Below are 20035 nucleotides of genomic sequence, written 5' to 3' on the forward strand. Positions count from 1 at the left end.
AATTAGCAAAAATAACAATCATATTAAGAAAGAAACTGGTGGGTCTGATTGCTACTGTTAATGTTTCAACATTACGAGTCAGCAGTAGTAATATGACCTTGAGCTTTTTCCCATAAGAACATGTTAAAATCTCATGCAGTTTTACACCCTTATTTTTAACCATAACATCATAGGAAAGTAACGTAATGTTAACTGTAAAGTTAACTAATACACATTGAAACACTTTTTAGTGTTTTAGTGTATACTTTTTGAATATTTAAACCAAGAAATACAACAGTCTTAAGTTTTTTCTGATTAACCTATACAAATATTGAAAGAAACTAAAAAGGGATTGAATGCGTGTTAATCATATCTTTAAAATGACACATCTCCAATAATCTATGAATTAAAATAAAGGCATACAATTTCTTGAGGTTCAACATTATTCTTGTGGAGTTGAAATCAAGATGGCCGCTAGTATAGCTGGCTCTTAAGATATTTGTGAGCAGTTTGATCAGAAAAAATTTTAAACGTTAAGTAAAGAGCTGCAAAGTAAACAAAGTCATTGAAGAAGGGATAAAATTTAAAAGTAGATTGATCTAAAGTCTAATAGTAATAAGTTCACATTTTGGGTTCTCCTTATCAGAAGTTTCTAAATGTAGGAGTGTAGACGATCAAAGACCAATCAAAGTACTATTTGTTACCATGTATAAATGGGCATGAGAAAATATAGGTTTGGCAAAATATACACTAAAGCAATATTTATTATCTATAAGAGCAGCCATAACGTTAATAATCTTATTCAATGAATTTTTGGATACTATAGATTGTCTTAGTGGTGAATATGGTTTAGATGAGAAAATAAACAAAATGAATTATAATACAAATTTTTATAATCTTGACCCTGAGATGTGAAATGAAAAATGCCTTTATTAAACAGGCGGAATTAGGGCTATAAAGCCCTCTCTACCACACAAACTCATATTAAAAACATTAAATTTATAATACTTGAATACAGAAACATGTAAACTGTATGCTAACATGTATGCTGAGTATCTCCAAAACAAATTTCTGATCAAACGAAAAGGGTACTGATAAACATCCCCACAACAATAGCACAAATAGTGCAGCAGGTAAAAGCCAATTTAAACTTTATATGAACACAAAAGAGTTTTATATGGATAGGATAAAGGAATTTATTTATTTCATCCTGTAAAGGAATTTATCATAAGTCTCACTGGTTTTAGTGAAGTGGGAGGGTAGCAAAAATACTAAATATAAGTTATTTTATATGTTATACTTTTCCTAGCTTGAACAACTTTAAACCCACTATTATTCTGTACATGTAAATGATAGTTATATTGTTGTAATACATTGAGAAAAAGGAATTGAAGTTAACATTTCTGGGCTTTTTTCTACTGCCTGATCCTGGTAGAATTATTATTAGTTCATACAATTGTGTTTCAAGTTGCAAAAGTAAGGCCAGCAAAAATTTTTATCATTTGGTATACTATTTACTCTTTCACTAATCTCCCAATTCAAACTTGAGCAAAGTCTCTGTGGCAATCGATTCCTTTTTCCTCTATGGATCTCATGAAGAACTAGTTTGTGTTCTTATAAAGTGCAAATTAGCTCTTATTTTATTGGGAGATCAGGCTAATAGTTTCTATTCTTCTCTATGAGAGCTCATGGTCACCAGTTCAGGTATAATCAGCTGCTTAACCTGCTTAGTGAGTTTTCTCCAAAATCACTTTTTGTATGTAATGGTAATTGAGGGATCTTCATATTTGCCTATCATCTCGTACCAATGCATCACACATGGAAATTCGTCACTCATTGCTCGTGGCTTCTAACAAAGATCTCATTATTCCCTTTGGGTTACTAATGTTTATTGAGTGAAGATAGTCTTCAGCAGGGGTATTAACAGGTCATTCTTCAGGGTGTGATGTTCCCAACATCAGTTCAGTCAGTAGGAAAACATCAGCTCACTTCCACAACCAACCATGTTCCCAACCACAGATTATTTTGCTCATGACCTCCAACAGACATTTAATCAGTCATTCTTACTGGGTGATGAGATGTCTCCAAACAGCTCTGTTAATTATGGCCATTAGGGGAAATCCCTTTCACACCTGATTTGATACTTTTTCCTTGTATACCAGTATGGTGAAAGTCTGGTAGGGTTTAACACGTTTGCTGCCAGAGCGTACACAAGCTAGGTGTATTGCAGGTCCCGAAACTAGACATTACTCTGCTTGGTAGTCAAAGTGTACATCATGGAATAATAAATATTTAGTTTATGCTGTACAATTTTCCCTACTATGTTCTAAAACATCTTTTTCATTATGTATGTTATTCTAACTTTGGTGTACGATCTTGTTCATTTTCATTAACTAAATTGCAACATATCTGTAACTATATATTATAATACATAGATTATACTTAGCCAGTAGATGAGTGGAACAATTGTTAATAATTAACAATGTAGTAATTATTACTATAATAATCTGTTTTGTTACAGTGTTTCTTAATTTCTCTAAAATTGTAATATAAACCAACAATATTTCAAAACTTTTATTAGTATGTATTTTTTTGTTATTTGTGTTATGTTGTGAAATTAGGAGAGTATAATAATATCAACAAAGAATTTGATTTAGTCCTGATTATTTCAAAGGGTTTCAAAAACGGTTTACAAAAGATGTTATTTTTGAAACAATCTCCACCTTCAAATAATATGTTATAGACATCCACAGTTTATATTACAAGGAAATTATAATACAGTACATTATTCATATGATAAAAATTATGAATAACGATTATTATTTTATAATACAGTATACAAATCTATATTACGTAAAATATTAATATCATACTTGTTTCATATTTACCTCTAATATAATATAGTAAACATTGTTTAGCCCACATCTTTCAACTGGGTGATCATCTCTGAATTTAATTTGTTTCTCTTAAACGAAGTTGACAAAATCGTAAATTCTGCTGCAACCAACCACACCAATGCCAATTCGCTTTTGCCTGGGTGCACAGGTTCCGTACCACAGTCTAATAGGCCTACTACCAATCTCTCGAGCTGGTCCCCAGTAACACCTAAGCAAATATTACAAATTGTACAAAACTTTAAGAGCTCTCAGAGCCAGGACATCTACGGAATGAATGTAGTTATGTTGAAGCATGTCATCGATGCTATAGCCTATCCTTTGAGTTTTGTTCTTAACGCCTGTATGAGCTGTGGAGCTTTCCCTGAGTCACTTAAGGTATCTAGAACCGTACCGGTCTTCAAAAAGGGTGACCCGGAGGCTATGGGGAGTTATAGGCCGATATCGGTGATACCAGTTTTCGCCAAGGTTTATGAGTCTGTGATCAAAGGTCAAATTGTAAACTACTTTGAACATGAAAATCTCTTCTCTGAATCTCAACATGGATTCAGGAAGAATAGATCTACTCTGACAGCGGTTCTGAGTTTGGTTAGCCAGGTCCTAGAGAGCTTCGAGGCTGGTGATTCAACTGCACTTGTTCTGGCCGACTTAAGCAAGGCGTTTGATTGTGTTCCGCATAGTCAACTGCTGGATAAACTGAGAGCCTATGGTGTTGATGGAATGGTTTTACAGGTTTTTAGGTCCTACTTCACAGACAGAAAACAGATCCTGTGCACCGGCGGAGCGCATTCCCAACCTCAAGCAGTGAAATATGGTGTTCCTCAGGGTTCGGTCATTGGCCCAGTCCTATTTCTAATTACAATTAATGACATCAGCCAGCTGGGTGACATGCTTCTGTTTGCAGATGATACCTCCATCTTTGCTCGTGGCGATACACCAGAAAACGCCAGGCTTGCTGCTCTACAAACATTTACCAGCGCAAAGGAATGGTTTGCCGCGAATGGCTTGTGCCTGAACGAGGGGAAAACCCAGGAGATGATGTGCACTCTTTCCAGATCTGACAACAATTTTGGCCTGAGCGAAGTTAAGCTCCTGGGATTTATTCTTGACCCAGGGCTTACATGGAGGAGCCATACGAATAGTGTATGCATCAGACTCTCTAGAGCCCTGCATCTACTGCGGAGACTGAAACCTATGCTGACTAATAAGTATCTTTTGACAGTTTACTTCGCCATGTTCCACAGCCATATCAGCTATGGGCTGCACATATGGGGCCATGCTGCTGGATGTAAGGATATTCTTCTCCTCCAAAAGAAAGCTCTTCATGTCATCTCGCCTCCAGGGTTTCTGGATAGCTGTAGGCCTATCTTTGTGAGTCTTAAAATTCTCACAGTCTATGGTCAGTACATCCTTTCCTGCCTGACCAATTTAAAACTTAACATCTCAGACTTTGCTGAAAGAAACGAACTCCATACCTACAACACCAGGAAGAAGCACCATCTGGATGTACCTTTTTGTAGGCTTAGTAAGAAGAAGAACTGCTATCCTAGCTTAGCGCTTCGCATGTATAATGCCCTTCCAGATAATCTCAAAGAACTCAACCCTCCTCACTTTGAAACCCAACTTAAAAGCTGGCTATTGTGTAGGCCCTTTTATTCAGTCGGGGAGTTCTTCGATGCACTATCATAAGCCCTGGCGCCATGTAAAAATGTAAATATTGTAAATATTCTAAAATTCATTTTACTTTGACGCTGTCTATCCAGTTGTACTGGTCATCGACTAAGGTGGAGGTACCGGTAATTAAGGTAGGTAATCTCAAGATGGCTACCATTGGGATCTCCGAAAGTATTAATTTTAAAAGATGGATTTCCATAAGAAATTTAAAAGTTGACTGCCATATTGGAAAATGGCATTCAAATTTAAAAACTTTAATTGCTTAGTTGTAATAAGCATAAAATATAAGGTAAAGCTCCTAATTTAAAGTTTGCTGTAAAATATCAAAATGAACTCGTTACATTCTATAGACATCAGACACCTAGACTACAAAATATAGTTAGTCTAAATGAAGAAGCATTCTCATTGTCTCAGTTCTCGGTTGTGCAACTGATGAGACAATGAGAATTCTCCCACTGACATGGTGAAGCGATGGTCTTCAAGATACGAAGCTAGCAGCAGAATAGCAATAATTTAGTTATCACTTTCAAAACAGTTGATATACCCTTAAAATTATTAGGTTAATATTACAAAAATTAATACCTATTTCTATAATTTAAATGTGCTGGAAAAACCATGATTTAAGTAAACATACTATCTCAATTTTGTGTATAAAGGTCAAATCCTGGAAATTGTGTTTAAATTATTCTGGGCATTTTAATTGTCCTTGCACCACCACTGCAATTTTTTGTTTATACTTGCAACTATGCATTGCAATAATATATTTCATATAATACTTTTATATAATATTATTAGTTTTTCATACCATAGTTATTTAAACTACTGTTTGGCAACTCAAGATAAAATGAGCAGCAGAAGTACTATCGCTGATGAATTAGATTAAATGAACAACTTGACAGTTAGTTGTAGTGATAACCAGATTTGATTGAGAAGGCACTGTGTTTTACAAGTAATGGATTTTAAGTGTAATCAACAGAAAGTTACTTATAAGAAATCAATTGAAACCTTTTTAAAACGCATCTTTTTTCTAACTTCTCCATAGATAAAAACATAGTAGTTTTCTTTATCTATGCTTCCATATATTTAAGTGGTGGAGTAATGCAGTGTTTGGGTTGGGGCAGCTATCTCAAATACAATTTTATACAACTAAATGAAATATGCGTTGATATATAATGGATGTTAGATTGATTGTGTTAGTTGTCTGCACCTGTGTGGTTGTGTACAGACGTAATAAGAGCACCTGTTTTATGAGGTAGCTTTGTGCTTTTGACTATCTTGATTTTAGCTGTAAACTTTAAACACACAAAATTATTTACAATAATAGAATTATGAGAAATATCTTATTTTAAAGTTATAAACAATACACATTCAAACACTTTTTAGTTTGGTAAATGTTTTTATTGGTTATTCAGAAATAAAATTACAACAATTTTTGTAAAAAGTATACACTTTATAAGGAGAACTGATAATAATATGGAGGTACTTATTAATTTAAAATTAGGCACCTCAAGGTCAATTCATTACAGCCAGATATTAACAGAACTGAGGAGAATTAAATGATAAAAAATTGCTTTTTCAAGCAGATAATTTTTGTAATATAATCCTTGCTATTTTTGGCCATTTTTTGTTCTCTTAGGACAAGAAAATTATAAAGTGACCTAGTCCTATAAGGACCTTTGTGCTGCTTGTGGAGTGACAGGATATTCTGGATGGGTAAGGTTGGGGGTAGGAGACCCCTCCTATCATAATCCATGCGGAAACTTTATGGCAATAATCTCAAGCCATGTCCCTTCAAAAAAGAGGGGATGCCAGCTCTGAACTAGCCACGCCAGTCAAAGCAGCAGGGGGTAGCACACCCTTATGTTGAGGCTAGCAAGAACCTCTGAGGTTAGGGAATGAATCCCATCAACTCCAAGAGTCATCTCCCACAGTAGACGAGACCTATCGAATTGCCCTTGCACCCCAGAAACTCGACATTTGCAGTTAGTGATGTGTGTGGAGATCCATAAGGTTGCCCAGATTTAAGTGACATTTTGGTTTTTGCTGTGACCAATCGTAGGTTGAACTGGAATAAGGCAGGTATAAACCAGCCAGAAGTGATCCCTGTTGGGTAAATTGTTGGCTTGATGAGGGTTTGAATTTGAAGAATAGAAACTCATCATCTCATATTATTGGAACTAAAATTTACTACTAAATAGGTACTCAGTGCTCCACACAAAATTTTCTGTTGTATTACAGGTTATAGGCATTTATTTTTAAATAGTTATACACACTCCTGTAGTAAGTGATCGTTTGGAAGGTTCTCTTTGAAAAAGTTGGGTTTATAAGTTTAAAGAACAGTATGTGTCAGACCACTGAAGTTCAAGACTGTAACAATTAAAAAATTATTGTATAATTCCATGATATTTGGTTGAGTAACTCCTAAGATTTGCTATTAATTTTAGTACTTGCTACTTAATTATTGAAGTCCAATGAGGTAGAACTTTTAAATAGTAATTCATAGCTCCATCTAGATGAGCACCTATGATATAATATGACTCAGCCCATTAAAATTTAGAAACATAAATAGCACTTAACATAATATTATTTCAAGGTTTAAACTAATGTCATGCAAAATTTGAAATTAGGATAAATTGATTGCCCTGTATGGTTTATGAGGCCATATTGGCTAATTATCTTCTAATTTGGTTCTTGGAAAGTATACATAAGCCCTCTGTAACTCAGATGCAATATAGAATATGTCCTTACTTTCTGATTTTACATGTTTTCCTATTTCCATTCTGTTAAGCCAGGGAATATCAATTTATATCTGACAAGTATAATTTAATTTATTATTACGACACAGACTCGCTGCACTCCTTTATCCCTGAAGCAGTTTCACTTTGTGCTGGGTGTGCTATTGTAAGACTGCAATAAGCATGGGTTAGCTTGTTTGTTTTTAGAATACCTTATGACGCAATTGGTAAAATACAGTTTGTAACCTTTGTTTGAAAAATCTGTATTGGTGTTTTTTTTCTACAGCCACTGTAATTAATATTCCATACTACAATGAAAACAATTCAATTGTAACTATGTTACATGCAAACATTTACAGTTTTGATAATTGACTTTTATAGCAATGTTTAAAGAATATCCCCAATGAGTTAAATAATTATATTTTTTGGTATCTCACGTAGCAGAGGTTAGAAAACACTTTTGTAATGAATTCGTAACACTTGAACTCGTACATACATATTCAATATGTGACAGCTCAAATAATGTTTCAGAATCCCGTTAAAGCGTATTCACCACAACAGTTACCATGACAACCCACAGATGTATCTCCAGAGAACTGTGCAAAGACTTCAGCAGAAATATGGCCCTGGAGCAACTGGGGAAGTGAATCTGTATGACTTTCAAGGAGTAAGTGAAATAATTAATATAGGTAATAGTTTCAGCTACAGAGTCCTGGCTCCGTTAGAAGAGCTCCAAAAACCTTGTGAACATCAAAATTGGATATACTTATCTGAAGGCAAGATAGTTCTATTATCCTTCGAGATCTATGTTGGTCAATAAGAAATCTCACATGACCCACTACTCTGTCCTAGACCTTGTTGGCGCCAAAATACATTATTTGGTTTCTCTACCTCAAAATATAAAAGTTTTTTTAGGACCCAAAATGCTGATTATGACCATTGCAAAAATTCTCTATTTACACATCTCATCCCATTAAAACCCACCGACATTGTAGATTCTGACCTTCAACAGGTGTGTCATTCTGTACACTTATTTGCTCAGAGCTATACAGTGTGTCCGCAAAGTCATGTCATACATTTAAGTAATTTTATTTACAAAAGTATATACAGCACAAGAGTGAGATTAAAATAGGATTAAATACTACTATAAACAGTTTTACGTCAGTTTATCTGAGCTCAACATGAGCACTATGAATCGCATCGTTGACGTCCAAGCAAACATTAATCTCCTCCTATATTTTGATTAGAACTTCTGGGGTAACTGATTTAATTGCAGCTCTGATTTGTTGCTTTAAATGTTCAATATACAAATGTTATGACAATGCACATTTCAAGAAAAGTGAAAGGTAGCCTCAAAACTAAAAACAAATTAGTTTATAAAATGTTGATCCAGTCCATTTTTGTTCAGAAGAACAACAGCAAAGTCATACTTTTTTAATTTGTCATCTGGCTTCAAAGCATGCAATAGTTGGGGATTTTAACCATTCAATTTAAGTCTTTTCTACAAAACTTTGTAAACTGTATACTTAGAGACATTGAACTCACATCCACGTAGCCGCTCAGACTTTTTTGGACTTCTTATAAAATGGTTTTTTTTAATGTTTTCGACGGTTTTATCACCTTTTTATAGCCTATCTGTTCGCGTTTTTCCAATAACCTGTCTATTTCCTGAAATGTCTTATCTCATCAATAAATGCTGAGTCTGTCAGAGGGATTTTCATGAAACACTCGATGATACCCACACTGTACTGAAATTACAGTATAAAACTTTGGTAGGCACTAAATATACTGAACGTTTCTTTAAAAAGTTGCCATTATGGCTGTAAAAATGTTAGCCTCATATCAGAACAGTAGCTAACTCACCTAATTAAAATAATCTTTATAAAAAACTGTGTTAATTTATGTCCATTTCATAAACCTGCGATCAATAATTGAGTAGCTGTAATCAATTAAAAGTTTGACATGACTTTGTGGATACACTGTACTTATAACAATTCCACTCTGAGGTAGAAAACTTCATTTTGGCCCTGCATTCTTTTTCTTCTCTTTGCACCAGGGTTGAAGTCACATTGAATCCACCTGAATGTTGCAGTACTTTACACTTGATTAGTCATTTCAATAACTCTTGAAATCGGAGCTACTCATTAGCAAAAAATCAAATTTCCTTCAACATAATGATCATCATTATCTGATGACATATCCGATAGTACAAACTACAGTCAATGGAAGAAATTCCCACCTGTCATCCTTTTTCTTTGTACCTGACCTAGAAGCTGGATGTATTATTTATTGTATTTTATTGTGGGAGATATTTCTATAATTCTTGATGACATTTATATCCATTAAAAGAAATTAACTCTCTGCATACTGATGACTTCTTTTCCTGACTTAGAAATGTGTAGCTTCCAGTAAGATAGCTTTCTCATATGATTTGAGTGTTTGTTTGGTACCCTCACTTTAAGGTGAAGTTGGTCGCGATTTATCAAGTGTAAACTTTTAAAACCCTTATATATTTTTAGGTTATATTTAAAAAATTTATTAGAGAAACTTACAAATAAGAAATTTTAAATTTGCAATTTAGTATCTTTTTAACATTAGGCCTACATAACATCAAGGGAGTGGTTATCTTGTTTATCAGATCTATTGTAGATGAAGAGGTAAGAGTGGGGAACATTGTTTGTCCAAAACTGATTTACCCAGTGAGAGATAAGGGAGAACTAAAAGTAATCCTGTCTTCCACTAAGTTCACTATCTAACGGCTTATATTTAGATTTATCAAGTAAGAATGATGTAGTGCTTTCACATTCCAGATTAGCTCTTATTTTTATTCTATATTGAAGTACATCTAACCACAACAGTGGTTCACCATAGATTGGTTACTGTTTAATTAATGTATAAATTTGTTTGTTTCCCCTCATACTATCACTATTGAAATTCAGTATTACAATAATCAAGTTACTTATTATTTTGTTACATAAATCATCTAATCGGCATCAATATACAGGTAATCACTCTTTTGAAATAATACATAAAATCAGTATGTTTTACTTAATGTTGCTACCTTAACCATTACTACTTTGATGAAAAGTATCACTAACAGATTGCTTGATTTCAACCACTGTAGTATGAGCAGGAAAAGAAAGAACAGCTATGCTTTTGGTGTATTACTGTAAGGAGTACGAAATCTATGCTGTATTATTACCAAATCAAGTAAGTTATTTTGGTAGGAAAGATAAGAGGAAATATGGCAAGATGGGAAACTCACTGGTTTCATGCAAATTTAAGGCCTATAGCTCAATTTGTTCTTGAGGTATCATGTGTACAGAGAGACAGACAGACAGACAGTCCGTAGAGAAAGTTTCCTAGCCCCCTTAGTGATATTGGCAGCTTTGATTACATAGATCTCTAAGGCTTATCTTCAAGTTATGTACTCGTACTCTAACAGATTGGGTAAAGAAAACATTAATTCAGAGTTTTACTATGTTCTATAACAGTGAGATTTAAAACATACTGCTTAAAATTACTAAGTAGCAGAATTTGTTCTACTATCCATGTTGTGCTACAGATCCAATATTATGGGGAGATTTCACTTGGCACACCTGGACAGACCTTCACTGTCTTGTTTGATACGGGATCAGCTGATCTCTGGATTCCGTCGTCCAAATGCAAGTTTTGGGACATTGTTTGCTGTAAGTACTCTTTTGTGTTGATTTTTCAATTAATGATGGAATAAGTAAACAGGTGACTGTCAATGCTTGTAGCATTCCTAGTGGTCTATGGATTTTACAGGGTTTCATTCGAAGTACAACAGCAAGAAAAGTTCCACTTATCAAGATGATGGCAGACCATTCTCCATCAAGTACGTGACTGGTTCTGCTTCTGGATTTTTGTCAAGAGATGTTCTCACAGTAAGTAGTTTTGTTCTTATTTAGAAGTTAAGACATTTAATAAGTGCCTAAGTACCATACTAAGAACATAAAATCAATTCTTGGGCAAAATCATGTCAGTCTTTATATTGTATTCCTGATTCTAGTGTTGCATTCCAAATTAAAACTTTATATCATGGGGATCCCATGTTGGATCCATATAAACTCAATGTTATTTGAGTAATTAAAATACAGAATAGACTAACCCTAAAAACTTGTTTCTGTCCATAATCCATCTGGTAAAGATAGAAAATGCTTCACCTTGTTTGTGTTGAAACAGAATAATCCTTAACAACTGAATATTTTATTATATACATATGTATACATCGTCCTGATAGGCAGAATGGTCTAGCCCACAAACCTACATGAGAATTTGGATCTTCTCTGTAAACCACCATGTTAAGAATATTTTTGTGTTCTTGAAAAGCATAACATGAACTAAGCAATTAATTACTTCTATCTCTTTGTTTTTATTCAAACAGCTTTCTATTCCTTTGAATGGGTTTATTTGTTCTATCAACTGTTACCTGCTAAATAAGGCCTTATAGCTTATAACAGTGGAGTAGCTAGAACAGCTTTAAGGGGATGAATCCGATTGAAAAGCACACTGCAGGGGGGTATGGGATAAATATGAATAAATGTAAATTTGAAAAATGATATAAGCCTAATTCAAAGTAAACTACTTAAATAATATATTTCAAACAAGTTGGATTGCTGCTGTATGAATATTGTTTATAGTCAGTGTTAAGGAGGGGCCTAAGGTCCCCTCATCTTACTCATAGGTACACCATTGGTTCCCATTATTTAAAAGGCAGCAGGACCATTCTTTTCTGAAGATAGTTAGGTAATAAATATCACTTTCAATACCTATCTACCACAAAAACTCAATTGCAATAGTGAAACAATTAAAACCATACATGTGTTTAAGAAAACTACAAGTTCACTGTAAATCTTACTTAGAAGTCACTTTTCTGGGAGGGAACATTTTTGCTCAAGGTTAAATGTAAGAGAAAACAGTACAGCCATAATTTAGGCTAAATAAAGAAATATTTCTATTCTATTCTGTTTTACTTTTGTTGGTATGTCTAGTTTGTTTTTAAACCACTCATGTACTCTGTAGCCTACAGTAGTAATACAGGGTGGAGCAAAAGTCACTGGACAGTTGATTAAAACAAGACTAGATTTATTTGAAATTATTTTTTATTACAAACAATACTTACAATTATTTTTTATATTCAAATTGTTTTCCGTCTTCATTAATACATCTCTGAAGTGTTTCTGGAATACTGTTACATACTCTACAGCATAGTGTGGGATCATTGTCCAAATTATAAAATGCGTCATGTATGTAATCTTTCAGTTCGTCAATAGTATGAGGCTTTCGAGAATAAACAGAGTCCTTGACTACTCCCCATAGGAAAAAATCCATTGGTGTGATATCTGGTGAACGTGGGGGCATGTCAATATTTGCCCTTCGACCAATAACTTTTCTTTGGAAACGTTCGTTTAAATAATCGCGAACGGCAGTGGCGTAATGTGGTGGAGCACCATCGTGTTGAAAGTAAAGTTCTTGAAAGTTTTCTGCAAACGTCATGAGTCCTGGTACCGCGTAATTCTAAAGCATATCCAAATATTTATCTCCTGTCACTGTTCTTTCAAAAAAATATGGTCCAAGTACGCCAAATTATGATATTGCCCCCCAAACACTCACACCAGGTTGATTCAGCTGTTGCTCTAACAAAAGACTTTGATTGTCAGTATACCAATAAGTACAGTTATATCTGTTACCTTGTCCGCTTAACTTAAAATTGGCCTCATCAGACCAAATAATTTTATTAAAAAGGTTAGGATCATGTTTGTGTTGGTTAAGCATCAATCCACAAAACTGAAGTCGTCGATCTGGATCATCTTCAAGTAACCCATGTAATAAACGTGGAATGTAAGATTTATAATTCTGTTTGTAAAACATTATTTGCACTGACCTTCTTGATAAATCCAGCTCAGATGCTAATCATCTGGTCGATTTTCGAGGACTTTTGGTCACAGCTAAACATACCCGCAATAAATTGTCATCAGTTGAGACTGTTGTTGGGCGGCCAGACCTTGATGCATCCATAACAGATCCATGTTGTTCAAATCTATCTCGTATGTCGTACACTGTTTGTCTAGACGGTGGTTTTGATCTAAAGTGTATTCCCCATTCATTAATAACTGCACTAGCACCACTTTTATAAAATGTTTTTAACGCAAAAATCCTTTCTTCTTTCATTAACATTATGACTAATGTTTAACAAAATTTCTATTACAAAAATAATAATTCAGGGACTACAGCTTTAAACACGTGTCACAGATGAACTCACTACTGTAGTTTGATTGTTGTGTGTTTCATTGCATTGTATTGCCAACTTAAAAAGGCATAATTACCAACATTTAGTAATACCAACATCACGGACAAAAACTATTGTACTACGTCTTGCTGTTATTTTTTTCTTCTTTTAACCAACTGTCCAGTGACTTTTGAGCCACCCTATATTGACCATGGAAATCTAAGGAATGCTAAAACAATTTCCTTATTTTTAATGTTTAGATCGGAGGGCTGGAAGTAACTAACCAGACATTTGCTGAGATTACTGATCCTAGTCTGATGTTCATTTGGAGTGAATTTGATGGAATTCTGGGTCTAGCTTTCAAAAGTGTTGCACAGAGCAAGGAAAATCCTCCCTTTGTCAATTTGATCAAGCAGCAAGTGGTTGCCAAGCCATTCTTCTCCTTCTATCTCAGCGAGTAAGTATTCAATAATGAGGCAAGTAAAAGCTTTTGTCCTGCAGTTTTGTAACAGATTCTGATGCTGTGGTGAACTCCCAAACTACGGACCAATAAGCCACATGAAGGGCTGCATAAATTATTGGACTATGGGAATGGAGCAGTGGTTCGAAATCGAATGCAATAAATTATTTACTTCAAAAATGGCTGTATATCGCCTAAATTAAAGTTATGGGACTACCAGCCCCAAAATATAAACTCCACAATCCATGTTCATGAGTTTAAAATTCAATTCAACTGTCTTAGAATTATATACCTGTAATCTGGATTTAAGCCTTGAAAATGATCTTTTTTTCTTTTAAAGTTTATGAGGCAAAAAGAAAATTCAAAATTGAAATTCTTTATTTAAATATGTTCTTAGGCCTTATAAATTATTTCATTTCACTAGCTGATACAAAAACCTTAACTTTCAAAAGCTTATAATGAGTAATGTTGTACATATATTGTACAACATGTAAAAATAACAATGCCTTCTCTAGCATTAATTTTCTGCGGTGTTTTCAAGTGGTCAGTTATAATTGTTTTGTTGACTTCTGTTTCCTCTGTTCCAGAGAAGGAGGGGAGTTGGCCCTTGGTTACACGGACAAGTCTCACTACTCGGGCAGGTTCACATTCAAGCCACTCATAAAGCCAGCTAAGTTCTGGAGTTTCTTTTTGGACAGGTATTAATTTATTGAACACATTGTACATTAAGCACATGAGGTTAGTCTGGAAACGTGTTGAAATGAAGTGGGAAGAGGAACCACTGTCCCTCAAATATGACCTAATCTCCTTAAATACATTCCTCAAGTTCTGAACTGTATTCGGCTCCTTCCATTCAAGAAAGACTTGGAAGTAATGTGTTGTTCTTGTTTTACAGGAAGGATAATAATGGACATGCTCAATAATTGATACATTTTTTCATCAATGTATGTAAATAAGTTAAAGTAGTTTATAAATTTATTTACAGGGTCATCACTTTTCTAGAAGATTGAGCATTTTTCATTATACTTCTTCACTGTGTATTCATATTCTTAAAACTTGATTTATAAAGCAAACTATAAAATGCGACAAGCAAAAGTTTTACAGGTTCTTGTTTTAAATTGCTTTAGTTAATATTAATGAATTGTTGTAGAATAATTTCAGATCAAGATTTCAGAATTTCAGTGCGATTGGCTAATGAAAGGTTTTCATATCACATTAGTCTCATAACAAGAATTACTACACAGTGATGTAAAGTTAGTGTTAAGTCTAAGCCAAACACTTGGTGATACAAAATTTTAACTTATTTATTGCAGTATGTTTATTTTGTTTGGATATTTGAAGTGCCTATAATTGAAACTGAACTTATGATTCATAGGTCTATAAAGAATATAGTATATTAGACTATAATAAGATTACTTATATCACTAGGAAATATATATTTACAGCAACATTTGAAATATGAAAGTAATACATAAAAATGTATAATAAATATGCTATTGAAGAAAGTTTTCAGAATATTTTGCTTCTTTATGATAACGCCTCCAAAACTTGTTGGATCAATATTGATAGGGAGTGCGATGGCCGAGTGGTTTAATACGGACTTTAGATCTGAGTTAGAGATAGCACAGGTTCAAATCCTGTTTGTGGTCATTGCACATTTTATCGGTACCATAACCTTGTACTGTATTGACGCTCCCCTTATTCTGTTTGATAAGATCCTCACACAGGCCAGTGGTCCATGAGGATCAGCTGAATAAGACGTACAAGGAGATCGGCCTCTCCTAAAAAAGGTTATGATCTTGATGACAAACAGCATATGTCCATCTTTTGTATTTAAATAACTTTATGTTTTCATTATTAAATATGTTTCACAGATTTTATTGTCAAGTTGATACTATAAAATGTTCCAATAAAGTGTCAAAAGTCTAAAGCATATTACTAGACTTGAGTGTCAGCAGGCTGGAAAAGTTTAGCTATTTTGTATCTTGTGTAAATTTAGAAAATTTATTTGTTTAAATTGGTTTATGTTTTGCAATTACATAAATGCATGTTAGAACTTTCTACAGAGACATTAAGACATTTTGTAGTTTCAGCTTGACAATTAGATTTCACATCTTGAAATAAGGTTTTTGGTGTGCCCCAGAAGAAGGTTCACTTCTAGCTGGTTTATATCTTCCAGTTGAACCTACAATGGCCACAGAAAAGTTTGATGTGACACATCTTAAAAGCATGGTTGGCCAGGAGCGGTACATCACTAACCGCAAATGTTGACATTGTGGTAAAAGGGTTAATCAATAGCTCTAGTGTAATGCGGAGGCTCCCTAGCTAAAAGCTGTTGCTAGCCTAAACATGAAGGAGTACTATCCCCTGAGTGCATCTACCTCCAAACTCACCCATCCTGAGCATCTGTCACCCCAGAAGGAAGCACAAATGTCTCTATATGATGAAGAAGACGTTTCCTCAGCTTCTTTTCTTCAGTAAACAAAACAGAACAGAAGTTATTTTAATGTTTTATTTTTGTGTATGTTTAACAGTACGCATTAGGTTTGTGACACCTGATGAAGAGGATAGATAATTCCGAAAATGTAGTGTTCTATTTCTATTTTTGTTGCATATAACAATGGCTAACATTTAAAATCCTATTGTCCTCTCAGAGCAAAACTAATGACAGGAATAAACATGATGAGTAAAGTGGTGATTGTAAGAAACAATAGTCTTCTTGGTGATTTACAGATCACTTTCAGAACTTCTTGAGCTGGTCTAAGTTCCCAGTCATTTGAAGCTCTCATTGCAAAATCATACTGTTTCTAATTTATGTGAGAAGAAAAAGATAATTTTATTAAAGAAAACAAATAATGTTATTTTATTAACAACTGGTAATAAAAAAAGTAATTTTAAGAAATTTCTACTAAAAATCATGTCTTTTAAAGACAAGAATTTTAACTCTAACTTACCTAGATCAAATAAAAAAATTTCCAATGATACTTTGATAGAATAATGGAGTTTACTTGCAATCACTAATTAATAACTGTAGCTAACTGACAAACATTATATTATTGGGAGAGAAATAGTTTGTGAAATAAAACGTATTCCCTCAATATTTCTGGTCTTATTATTGACACAACAGTAAGTAAGCACCAATAATTATTAATATCTGTCTTTTGTAGAATAACAGTAGATTCACAGGACGTTGGAGTGGACAATGTGACTGCCATTGTGGACTCAGGTACCAGCCTCATTGCTGGTCCTCCAGGACAGATAAAGGCCATCAACAATCTCATTGGGGCCAAAGAAATTTTGGGATTGTACATTGTAAGTTTTCCCCACCTGAGCTCAAATAGATGACACTTGAAACCAAGCAATGTTGCAAAAATTATTATTTAAATTAAGGCAGGCATTATCTTGTAGTATTATTCACTGTTTTATAAAAATTTAAGGTTTTTATATCAATAAAAGTTTAGAAGTATTGCCAGCTTTATCTTTTTTTCATGAAGAAAATATGACTTGTAGCCTGTACCTTTGTAACTAGAGGTCTTTTGAGCTCCTTTAACTGTAAAAGTTCTTAAATTGTAAACTTAGATTAACTTATCCTACTCTCTGAGTTTGTCCTCCTCACATTCTAGGGACCATGATAAAGCTTTTCCAATACACTCCTGTTTATGCCATAGAATACTTCAGTACTGGCTGTTTACAGTTCAGCCAGCTCTAGTATCCACTGTTCTTCTTTGATCAAGCCTTGCATATGAGGTGTCACTTAATGGGTTATTAAATTTAATAATTTTGAGCCACCTCCCTAAAATCTCATTTGGGGAAATGGGCAAAGTTGTAAATATTTAAGTTGTGTGAGGTAAAATAATGGATATACTCTGTTTAGTTTTATAATTGTAATACATATATACAAGGTGTAAATTAAGTCTTGATACAAATGGACATATTCCAAACAAATTGAGATATCCATGTACAACCTTACCTTACTTATTAAATTACTTTTTTTGGATTTTTGAGGGTAAAAAATTCTTCTCCCCTTTTCATTGGGGGTAACTTTAAATTTACATACTTCAACTCCTATCTTGTGACATTTCATATTCAAGGTCTATTCAGTAGAAACACTATGACACTAAGAAAACACCTCTACACTGTTTCTAGCAAAAGTTATGGGCAAATAATGCAAAAACAATAATAATCTATTTGATATGCCAATGTCTTGCGCATATCAACGCCATGCATTATCTCCACTCTGATTTTTATGAATACTGTTTTTCTCTTGTCTCTAGCTCATATTCTTTTCTTTGTGACCTTCCAAGTGGTGAGAAACTGTTGTGTACGGGTTACGGGGAATCGGAATAAAAGACTGAATTAGTTTACATCATCGACTGTGCTCGGTTAAGGTTGGAGGGTAACAGAGAGAGAGACAAGGGCAGGACACTGGAAGTGGTAGGTGGTGTGATCTGGTGGCGTGATGAGAACAGCCAATGGCATTTATTCAAACTAATCACCCCATATGACGTCACAGCATCATAGATCATACAGTTGGTCTTTGGCTGTGGCTTTAACTTGCCAGTAACAATTTATAATATGTATAATAATTATTATTATAATTATTATTGTAATTCAATACATTACATTTCCTCCCTTCCAAATTTCAAAATAAATTGAATTCACACAAGTCATAGATAAATTAAACAATACAAGTGTAATAATAAATATATAATAAACACATATAAATATAAATAACACATATCATTATTAAATGTCATCCTTAAGTACTGTAAGTTATTTACAAGTTTAATTTCTCTACAGGTTTCCTAATACGAGTTGGGTATCTGTTTGTATGATCAGCTGTTCTAGTGACAGGAGAAGGAACAGCTGAGGGTAGAGAAAGACGTGGTCTAGAATGAGGGGTAGTGATGTGACATGGAGAGGTATGATGCGGTGAGGAGGGGGAGAGACCAGCTGATCTAGTGAGGTCAGTGTTACTAATTCTGACTGGGCTTGGAGTTGGCGGACACTGAGCGCCTGTCTCACGCTCCGCAACTGTACGGTCCTGAGATGGTGGAATTTGACTGTCACTGTCAACAATACTACTGTGTAGTCCTATCAGCTGATCAATATGTCTACTCCAAATTAGACCAGTTTTTGTCATAACAGAATACATTACATTATTTAACTGTTTTATTACAATGCCCTCTATCCATTTGTCTTTAGAGCGATAATCTCTCACTAATACAGATTGATTAGGAAATAGAATTCTCGTTTTTCTACCGCCAAAATATTCTTTTTGTTTGTCCTGTTTTAATTGCACAGTTCTGGCTATATTAGGTCTGAGTAAATCTAGCCTGCATCTTAGTGGTCTATTAAACATTAATTTGGCAGGTGTCTCGTTAGTAGTGCTATGAACGGAGTTTCTGTAATCAAATAACATCCTATTCAAGGCTACTTTAGTATCAATATTTTCTTGAAAAGCCAATCTTATTTTACGTTTAGCATACTTAACTGAGTTCTCAGCCTGACCATTAGACTGAGGATGATAAGCTGGTGAAAATGTATGTCTTATACCATTAAGTTGCATGAAATTTTTAAATTCAACTGAGGTAAATGGTGGTCCATTATCACTATGGATAGTGACAGGTAATCCAAATCTAGAAAATAGTTCTCTTAACTTTTCTATAGCTAGCTTAGCTGAAGTAGAGCCTACTTCAAATACTTCCAACCACTTAGTGTAAGCATCAATTACTACCAAGTAGGTCTTATCTTTGAAAGGACCCAAGTAATCAATATGCAATCTTTCCCATGGCATAGATGGATAGTGCCAAACATGTAGATTACTCTTACTAGGACTAGAACGTTCCATAAGACAGGAAGAGCAATTGTTCGCTAGGCTTTCAATGTTTTCATCTATATTTGGCCACCAAATATAGGATCTTGCTACTGACTTCATTTTTACAATTCCCAAGTGACTCGCGTGTAACTCATTTAATATGTAGCTACGCAACTTGTTAGGAACAACAATTCTATATCCCCACATAACAATGCCATGCTC

General features: G+C 34.2%; 1 protein-coding gene across 2 annotated transcripts in view; it reads left to right on the forward strand.

The window, feature by feature from the left end:
- Positions 1-20035, forward strand: part of LOC124362192 (aspartic proteinase A3-like) — a 33515-nt gene that overhangs the window by 7668 nt on the left and 5812 nt on the right. For both annotated transcript variants that reach the window (XM_046816481.1, XM_046816480.1), the window contains exons 2-7: positions 7814-7949; positions 10848-10971; positions 11072-11190; positions 13796-13992; positions 14583-14693; positions 17163-17307. In XM_046816481.1, the coding sequence (XP_046672437.1) occupies positions 7863-7949; positions 10848-10971; positions 11072-11190; positions 13796-13992; positions 14583-14693; positions 17163-17307 (783 nt within the window). In that variant the 5' untranslated portion in view covers positions 7814-7862. The remainder of the gene's footprint in view (positions 1-7813; positions 7950-10847; positions 10972-11071; positions 11191-13795; positions 13993-14582; positions 14694-17162; positions 17308-20035) is intronic.

The sequence above is a fragment of the Homalodisca vitripennis genome, chromosome 5 (assembly GCF_021130785.1).
Source record: "Homalodisca vitripennis isolate AUS2020 chromosome 5, UT_GWSS_2.1, whole genome shotgun sequence".
NCBI classification, from domain to species: Eukaryota; Metazoa; Arthropoda; class Insecta; order Hemiptera; family Cicadellidae; genus Homalodisca; species Homalodisca vitripennis.